The sequence below is a fragment of the Tachysurus vachellii genome, chromosome 19, assembly GCF_030014155.1.
Source record: "Tachysurus vachellii isolate PV-2020 chromosome 19, HZAU_Pvac_v1, whole genome shotgun sequence".
Taxonomy (NCBI): Eukaryota; Metazoa; Chordata; class Actinopteri; order Siluriformes; family Bagridae; genus Tachysurus; species Tachysurus vachellii.
This window is the reverse complement of record NC_083478.1, coordinates 8,075,972-8,085,509: the sequence shown is the minus strand read 5'-3', so window position 1 is coordinate 8,085,509 and position 9,538 is coordinate 8,075,972. Positions and strand designations below refer to the sequence as shown.

General features: G+C 38.4%; 1 protein-coding gene across 3 annotated transcripts in view; it reads left to right on the top strand.

Annotated features, from left to right (window-relative positions):
• Positions 1-255: 255 nt before the first annotated feature.
• agrn (agrin) overlaps positions 256-9,538 on the top strand; it is a 239,980-nt gene continuing 230,697 nt past the window's right edge. For all 3 annotated transcript variants that reach the window (XM_060894549.1, XM_060894548.1, XM_060894547.1), the window contains exons 1-2: positions 256-700; positions 2,037-2,298. In XM_060894549.1, coding sequence (XP_060750532.1) covers positions 509-700; positions 2,037-2,298 — 454 coding nt within the window. In that variant the 5' untranslated portion in view covers positions 256-508. The remainder of the gene's footprint in view (positions 701-2,036; positions 2,299-9,538) is intronic.

Here is a 9,538-nt window from a genome sequence, read left to right as displayed (position 1 = left end):
ATGTGCCCTTGGGGACTTCTGTGATATTTATGTAGCACTTAAAGGATCCCTGCTGCAACAAAGTTTAATGTGTTTTGATGTAAATACACCACTGAGTGAAAAGTATTTGCCTTTTTGTGATTGTCCTGCAGTCTTTCCGAAGGGTGGCGTTTTGCACTGCACTTTCCTCTCTCTCTCTCTCTCTCTCTCTCTCTCTCTCTCTCTTATCAGCAATTCAGATTGCATGCAAATAGGGAGGTCTCAAAGAGCTGAGTGTGTGTGTGTGAGTGTGTGAGGGGGTAGAGGAGCCTGCTGGTGGTGAAACACATTCCTTGGGAAAGAATTTTGCTCCTTTCTTCTCCTCCGGTTGCTTTAGCAGAGAGCAGCCCGGAAAAAGTAGGCGGCGTGCGTCCTAGTGACAGGAGCTCAGATCACACTAAACTCGGAGCAAAGTGAAGCGGCCGGTCCGGATTCTATCAGCACGTAAAAAAGTCTGTAGTTTGTTCACTTTTCAGTCTTTTTTTCCGGGATGATGAGAGGAGCGCTGCGCCTGATCGGCTGCGCGCTCGTAGCTTGGTTCGCTTTGTGTCCGCGCGACTGTCAGGCGAGCTGCCCAGAGAGAAAGCTGGAGGAGCGCGAGGAGGAAGCGAACATTGTGCTCACCGGCACCGTGGAGGAAATCCTCAATATGGACCCGGTGCACAACACCTACTCCTGCAAGGTGAGCTCCAGGGACAGCTGTTCTGTTTAGTGCAAGACTTCAGTCGAATGAATTACCAATGCAATCACCTCAAAAGCCTACATGAAGTTTAAACTTCTCTGTTTCGTGCATCTATATATATATATATATATATATATATATATATATATATATATATATATATATATATATATATATATATATACACACACACATATGAATCATACAGATCTCACACACATACATATATATATATATATATATATATATATATATATATATATATATATATATATATATATATATATATACACTGTTAGTACAGTAGCTGGATCACCTTAATTGTGTTGCCAGATTGAACCATATCACACAGAACGATGCAGGTGGCCACATATTTATACTGCCTTATCAAATCTATCCTGTTGTAGCTTTTATTTACAAATCTTCATGAAACAATACCGCTGGTCTCCTTTATTAGTAAAGAAACATCTCATTTATTTAGGATATAAAGTTTCAAAGTCTCAAAACCACATTCTGCTTGAATTAATAGTCAAATCTGGATCGTGTGCTAACTGTGCTAACTGTGCTAACTTGAGTTATTGTACAGTTTTGTTTTAGGTTTTTAGTATTATAGGGCATATCACATGTTTACTTTATTTGTTTTCGACCATAAACTGAACATTTTATATGTGAATATGAAACTAAATATGTCTAAACAGTCCAATAATTAGCTGTTGCTAAGGTTAACATGTACATATATTGTAGATACATGGTCATGTAGGTCAGGTTGATTATTGCTAGTCAGGATATACAGTTACATTAAACACCCCATACACATGGAGAAATGTTTACACTGGAATGAGCTAAAGTTTTCTGATCTAGTTAGATTAGCTGAGGATACAAATAAACTTTACAATGTCTAGTGGGAGCAATTTTAAACTGTGAACTTTGATACATCTAGAAGCACCTGCAATAAAACACTATCACTTTCTGTTTACAAAATTTCCAGCTTGTCATTGGGTAGAGTAGAAATTCATTCAATTGTCCTGCTCTAAAATCCACTGAAATGGACACGAAAAAGAAGTCCTTGCTTTATGCCATAGTTTAAAGCATTCAGGATGTTCCCTTGAGTCAGATGCACTATGACAGGCAATGACTCAAGGCATTTCTCTACAAGGCAAATAAAAATAATCGCTGCCATAAAATTGCTAAAAGGTAGTAGTCAGCATTTTTTCTATGGCAAGAATACAAACGTTCTGAAGATAAATACTATGTGATAGAATGATTACACTGTGGGATGCACAATTGTGATTTGATTGTTAGGTTTTTTCAAGTTCAGTGTGCTCTGTGTTTGAAGGTGAGGGTATGGCGCTACCTCAAAGGCAAGACCATGGTCAATGGTGATATACTTCTGGATGGTGGAAACAAGGTGATGATCGGCGGTTTCGGGGACCCGGATATCTGCGACAACCAGGTGGCCACTGGAGACACACGCATCTTCTTCGTCAACCTGGCCCCAGAGTACATGTGGCCCGTGCACAAAAATGAGCTAATGCTTAACTCCAGCCTGATGAGGATTACACTGCGCAACTTGGAGGAGGTCGAACTTTGTGTAGAAGGTGAGTCCAAAATCATACTTACTTATCTACTGATGCTGAATTGGACTGCTGCTGTGAGGGTAATCAAGCAACATGTCCAAATCTGTCCAGAGGTGCTAATATCTGCAGCATAGACAAAATATATGCAATTTCTGTTACTCTTTTCTACAGTAATAGTGAAGATACCTGAAAGCTATGCATTTTCAGATATAATTATTGTCAGACAAATCATAAACAAAATAAAAAAAAAGTGAATTTTGACATTTCAATAGCTTGTGAGCTTGTGCATTCTTGTGAATTTACAAGCTATGATCATGTAAGTCAATTAAAAACAAGTCACTGTAACAGTAGTGAAGTTACTTATTATTAAGTAATGTGCATGCCAAATATTTCTTTTATTTTACTTACAGTTGTTTATCACACAATAAAAAAACATTCGAATCGACGAAAATATGCTAGTGTTCTGTACTACTAGGATTTCTTGTTGTTTCATGTTTTAACAACTGTGGTACAATCATCGTGTATGAAACATTGTCTAAGAGTATGGAATATTCAGGGAGCCATTTTTTTGATTACAGCATTTCCTTGGTGAAACCTTCAGGATATCATATGCACTTCTTCATGTCTTTGACCGTTCAAGTTACTGAAAAAGCAGCTCCAGGGTTTTGGATGACCCTGAGTGAAAGTCAGTCCTCTCTTTCCTTCAGCACAATCTTTTTTACAATCAGAAAGGACTACTACAAACATCAATTCTGAACCCCATGGTTTGAATCTAGCACTCTCTCTCACACACACAACCTTTATCTTTTTTCCTGCAGTTCTTGGCTCCTAAAAAGGCCTAACATTAAGTTTGTAAGAGAACCTGGCCACCAGTTTCATCTGAGCAAGACATCAGCCGTAAGATCTTAAGCAAAGGGGAAATGGAACTCAGAAGTGACAAAATAAATGAGGCATTTCAAGCGACTAGGCTTTAAATATTTTTCCAACGTGATTCCCTAGCTGAAAAAAAATGAAATGGTCTGTGTATGGGAAGGACATTACTGCAGATACTGCCTTCTGTAAAATCTACAGTAGCCATTACTGTGTACGTTGCTTTAAATAAATGAATTTTTAGGCGATGTTCTGTAAATACTAGAAAATGCAGAAATAGGATGTTAATACCACTAAGAGAGTATATTCTCAGTATTTTGCATATATTAAAATTTGTCTGTATGCATTGTCCTTCACTTATGAAAGCCCATAAAGTGGCTTTGCTGGTGTACATGGTATAGATTAGTTTTAAGTATTACAGCTGTAGCACAAACAGCCCTGTTAAACAATTCCTTTATGTGGTAAGATACACAAATATTTGTTGTTAGTTTTATTTCTTTCTTGGGTTTTTGTGGGATGAGTGGAATAAAGAATGTTCTCATCCATCATTTGTTTAATAAAAAGCCAAGCTCTTAAGAAAGGTGAAGTGCCTTTTTGCCCCTTTGTCAGTAGGTTATATGCAGCAATTGTACACACAGCATGACTAAAATGTGAGGGAGTGTGTATAGAGAATAAGCCTTGAGAACAAGACTACACTTGCAAGCCTGTGTCATGTATCCGCTCCTCACTCCTCACTTCTGACAGTTCAGATAGCACTAAGTAATGAAAGGATTCCTGGTGGGACTCGGGAACAGCGTTGTCAAAATCAAACAACAAAGGCCTCTGTTAATGGAGAAAAGGTGGAAAAAGCATAAAGGATAAAGGCAAAGAAAGACTGGAATGCTGGGTACAGGTGTTGACTGGAATGCTGACGATATTTTACTTGGCACTTTACCGTGGGAGTGTGACCGAAGACCACAGGAGAGGCCTAGAGGCATTGTGTTCTCACTCTCACTCCTGCAGCCTCCCCATGGCCACAGGCTACTCACAAGGCTCTTGGCTAATGCTTTTATTAGTGCGAAGTGCATGGCACTAAAAGCCTTACTAGATGACCTTTAAAAAATTTCTCACTCACTCCTAAATAATGTACAGTGGGCCTGGTTTTAGGTTTGCTTTAAACAAAAACTGCAACCTAAAACACACTCAATATGTTGTTATTCAAATAGTCGTCATCCTTATACATGCTAATGTATACTGTTCGTTGGTGCAGTTTTTGTTTTTTCCCATGAGAAGCTGGTGAATGGGCTGCTATGTTGACATCAGCATGGGACATACTTTGCTCACTCACCATTTTCCAACAATGATCAATGTCATATTAATGAGAGATCCAACACAGAAATATTGGAGACAGCAAAAATTAGACTTGAATGCAATGATACACAGTGGCTGTGAGTTACAACAGAGACTTGATTATTTAGCAATCTGGTGTTGGTGTTGACGGTGGAATTAGCATGAAAGCTGAGTCTTTGTAAGCTGATCTGTTTGAGCAGGGTGTACAGATGAGAGGATGAGAGAGTTGGACTGACCAAAACACTGCTTCATCACACTCCTCATTTTGAAGAAAGGGGCACTATTAATGGACTGAGGTGTCGATGACAGAAATTTAAACCTCAGAATTTCATTGCGAAATAAAGAATGGATATGTCCACTAAATCATTCATTGCTTTTTGTTACTGGCTCAATCACCAGGTGGTCTGTTGTAATGATGAACATGTATGCCATGCAGAGGAATGTTCCAGGTTGTGTGTGTCTGTAGTAGGCTTACCTCTGTGTGAGCCTCCTTATACTCCGGGTCTGTGGAAGCACTTCCCTTTATTCAGGTTGTTTGTGTAAGGAGGAGGTTAGGAATTTCTCTTATTCCCTGCTGCACAAAGGTCGACCCCTTAGCTGGCCATTAGTCACAAGCGGGTAATGATTAATATGTGAGAAATCATTAAAGTGATGGACTGTTCTTAGTGATCGTCCTTCAATAAAAAACTTAAGTTAGAGTTTTCCTAGCCAGTGAATTTATTATAACTTGTCCAGTGTGCTGTTCCACCTGGAGTTCTTTTTAATAGTATTTTATGACATATATGAAATTTGCTTTGGATTAATTTTTTGTCAAAGAGCTGCTCTGTTATATACATGATCTGAGATGTACGACCCTTAATGGTTAAATAATAAAGTCTTTATTCTAGTAATGATAAAGTTCAGCCCTCAAGGCCAACACATGATGGTAATAAAGGTTACAACATTTTGTATAAAATCAGGTGTATCAGGTATATCTTATTACATGGAAATTTTGACCCATTTTCACCCCAATTTATTTACAATTAGGAAGGATCTATGTTAACACCTGGTTTTTAGTATTGTGTCCTAGTGATTGAGAGGAGAGAAAGAGGAAGAGTCTATCACCCGTCTCAATAAGAGCTGGGTAAGTAAGATGTACTTGGTACTTGGTAAGATTTCTGATTAATGATTCCGTAACCACTTTTCTGTTCATTGCTATTTATTATGTGATGACCATGTGTACATGCTCAAGGCACTCCCATCACAAGGATGCACACAGAGATTGCTTATCACATGCAAATTGTACATCATTTAAAATGTCCTCCTTTAACAATACTTGACAGACATAATGTATATCTAGAAAACGAGCAGTGAAATGCTAATAAGATTATAGAGTGCTACAGAATGAGACTGTGAACTAGTCACCTTGGCCTGACTCTAGCGTGGTTCACAGCTAGACCGATCCTCATGGATTGAAGTGTGTGTGCGTGTGTGCGTTTGTTTGATGTTTGGGGGTGGGTCAGTTGGGATTGGTTAGGGGTGCTAGATTGATGCAGAGTAGTGTGAATGGATAACTTGGAAAGAAGTAAAGCCTGCAGAAAGATAATTAAAAGTGTAGAGGAGAAAAGCAATTGAGTGACACAGGATTGGAATGCACCTGTTTGTCAGCTTCCTGTAATCTCTTGGGTTATTACATATTTTAAGATTATAATTAAAATCCTGAAGGTGGCATGCCTGCTTGGAATCATGGTGATGCACTTGGAATAATAAGGTTGTGAGACATAAAGTAAAGCCCCGTTCACACTGCAGGTAAAAGTGGCCCAAATCTGATTTTTTTTGGGGTCAAGTGACCAGGTCAGACTTCTTCAGGAGTAGTGTGAACACTCAAATCTAGCCCAGGTCTGATTTTTTTCAAATCAGATTCAGACCACTTCCATATGTGGTCCTGAATCAGACCCAAATCTGATTTTTTCCAATGTGGGCGCTGTGTGAACAACCAAGGCGGATTTGATGCGACTTTTACGTCAATGTACATCGACATTTGTCACAATTTTGCGCCGGCGAGTACGCACACAAACGTGACTACGCCTACAAAATGGATCAAATAATCAAAAGTTTTGAAAATTTTCAAAACACTGCGTCTCTGTGTTGCCATTACACAAACATTTAGAAAGAAAAGCGAAAATGCTTACTTCCTCCATAACCTTGCCAACTTTAGCGCAACGGCGTGCTGCATGTGACGTCATTGTTATTGTTCGTTTGCGCATGCGGGTCAGTTCGAAACAGCAAACAGTTCAGACTGGTATCTGATATAGGCCACATTTTAAAAGGTAATGTGAACAGCCAAACAAAAAAATCAGATCTGAGCAAAATATTCGAATTGAGCATTAAGACTTGCAGTGTGAACGTGGCTTTTCTCATCTGTTTTTTTTTTTCATTTGTAGCTACTTTTTTCACATGCCATCTCCTGGTCAGTCATTTATTTATATATGTTTTTTATTCAATGCATTCAAAGTTTCAAAGCTTCAATGCATTTCAATGCATACAGACTTTGAGGATGTGGATTTTTACACCATAGCAACCATCTCAGCTTTATTATCAGTGTCATGTTGCCATTGTCCATCAGACCACGAAGGACTCTATGATGCCATTAAAAGCCAAAAGCTTTTTCATCTTTGAATGCTCACATTCCTATCAAACAAGGTGTGTTTTAAAACTTTCAGTAGTGTCTGAGTGTTCTGCTATCTTTAAGACCTAACATTTTGAGATGCGGTCAAGTTCCGGCTATGAGGAGGAAGTACTTATTTGGTGGCTCTGTTTTCATGGCTTAACTGCGAAGTGAACTGGAAAAGCCCTTAGATTCCAGACACAAAAGGCTGAACAGAGACCAAAGCACGGGGCTTTGTGGGATACGGCTTCCCTGAGATCTGTGACTGCATTCCAACTTGGTCTTAGTGCTAAAGAGTCACAGCTGCTGTATCCAGTGTGGATAGTCAGAGACCATTCATGGATGTGTGCCAAGAGTTTATGGATGCCCCGCAATTATTTGCTTCATTCCATCAGTTTAGTTTGGTTTAATGACTTAATTATTCTATTGGCTTGAATTTTGTGTAAAGTTTTAGATTACAGGTTTTAGAATAATCTGGCATTGAAAACTCAAATTCAATTTTTGATTTTCTCTTACAAAGCATACAAATTTAGACTTGTTCATTTAAATTCAGATTTAAGAAAATGTTTTTGCAGCATAAAGTACTGTAGCCTGTAGCTGATAACGAATATCACTTTCAGTATTTCAACCATAAACTAAATTTAAAGAAGGTAGATAGAGGTTAAAAGGTCATGGGAGAAAATACAATCCACATTTACAATTTGTTTGTTCAATTAGCTTGTCCTGGTGGTTGGAGTGGGGTTGGGTAAGAGCTTGTTTAGTCTGAAGTAACGGCTGCAGGTGGCAAGCACTTGCAAAAGAATGACTACAAATTAAGGGGATTAATTGAGATTATAAACAGGAATGCTGTTGTGTAGGAAGCTGATGCGGGCTGGTGCTTGTAAATGTACCTAGAACATAACCTTCTAGTATACTCTTCTGTATACTTGAGTTGTGTTGGGCTAGTAAACTAGAATCCAAATTTTACCTGGAATCATAATTTGTAAATGTAATTTTTAAAGAAAAAAAAGCCAACGTGTAGTCAGTGGTCTCTTCGCTCACGTACGTTTGCCGTCACCCTCTGTCACAATTGAGATTGGGATTGGTCAAGCTGACTGACAGATCTTACCACAGCTTCTGTTAAAAATTAACATGTGTCTATTCCTAGAAACGAACTAAACTTGATTGCTCTGCCTAATGAGGCATCTGCTGCTATTTAATCTGCTCATTTTTATTCAGTAGAGCTCAGCAGGATATTTTTGTTTTACTGTGCATGAAAACCTGGAAAGTAAAGTCCTTTATTTCTTATTGTTTTTAACACCATTATTCATAATAAAATCATTATTTTTATTATTTTATATATTCATAATTAAATGATATTTTTTTAAAAGCACCAGACTTTGTTTAGTAATTTGTTAAAACACCCAAGCACAAGACTGTGTCCTCTGAACTTTAGAATGTCTCTGAACTGTCCATTTTAACCCTACACTTATTTAAAACAACCCCATTCACAGTCAGTATGATAAAGCATAGCAGAATGATAAAATTAATTCCTTGAAATAAGTATGAGAAACATCAGACAGAAAAGATTTTAAAGACTTAATGGCCCTGCTTAGAACGCACTGATTAGAGTACAGCATTTGTATTCTTGCTAAATGCATGTCAGCGTGTCTTATCTGCTGGACATGAGCATTTCCAGATTGTCCCATCTGCAGGATGTTGATGATGTTTGTTGGTAGGGGGCTGAAGGCAGTTGTGGAAGGATGCTAGCTCCTTCCCATGCTCATTTACTCCTGCTTTCATGTCTGGATGTTTTCCTTTTGGTTCTTCATGGTGTCTCCACTCAGGACTGCAGCCAATATGCTGTCAAGGGAACATTTAGTTGAAGTGTACTGCTTTTCTCAAGACTTATAGTGAAATGGCTTGTATTTACTGGTCAGAAACATTCCTAAATTCAAAATTAAAATTCTTTTAAAATCCTCCGTTCTCCCAACCCAATGTCTATGTGGGTTTCCCTGTTCCCAGTTGCTGCTCAGCTGCTGTCAGGTAAACTGTCTATACACAATTCCCTCTAGGTGAGAATAAACGACCAAATATGTGTGTATGTGTGACACCGGTGAATATATCCATTGACCCTGACCAGGATCAAGCCCTTACTGAAGAAAAATTACTTTAAAATAAGAAAACTAGAAAGTGAAATTGTTAACCATGTAGAGAAGCTTCCATTGTGCCATTGTGCTTTGGGGCTTCATTCATTAGCTGGTTTGCCAGTCTTCCGGAATTATCATCTGATTTGTTGATGATTTGAGTTGATGGGTTATGGCTTGCCCTAAATCCTCCTCAAATGTTTAACTTGCATGCAGGTCAGAGTTGATATCTAATATCCAGTTCTTATGTCTCAAATCCATGATTCTGTCTGAGATTCAAATCATAGGT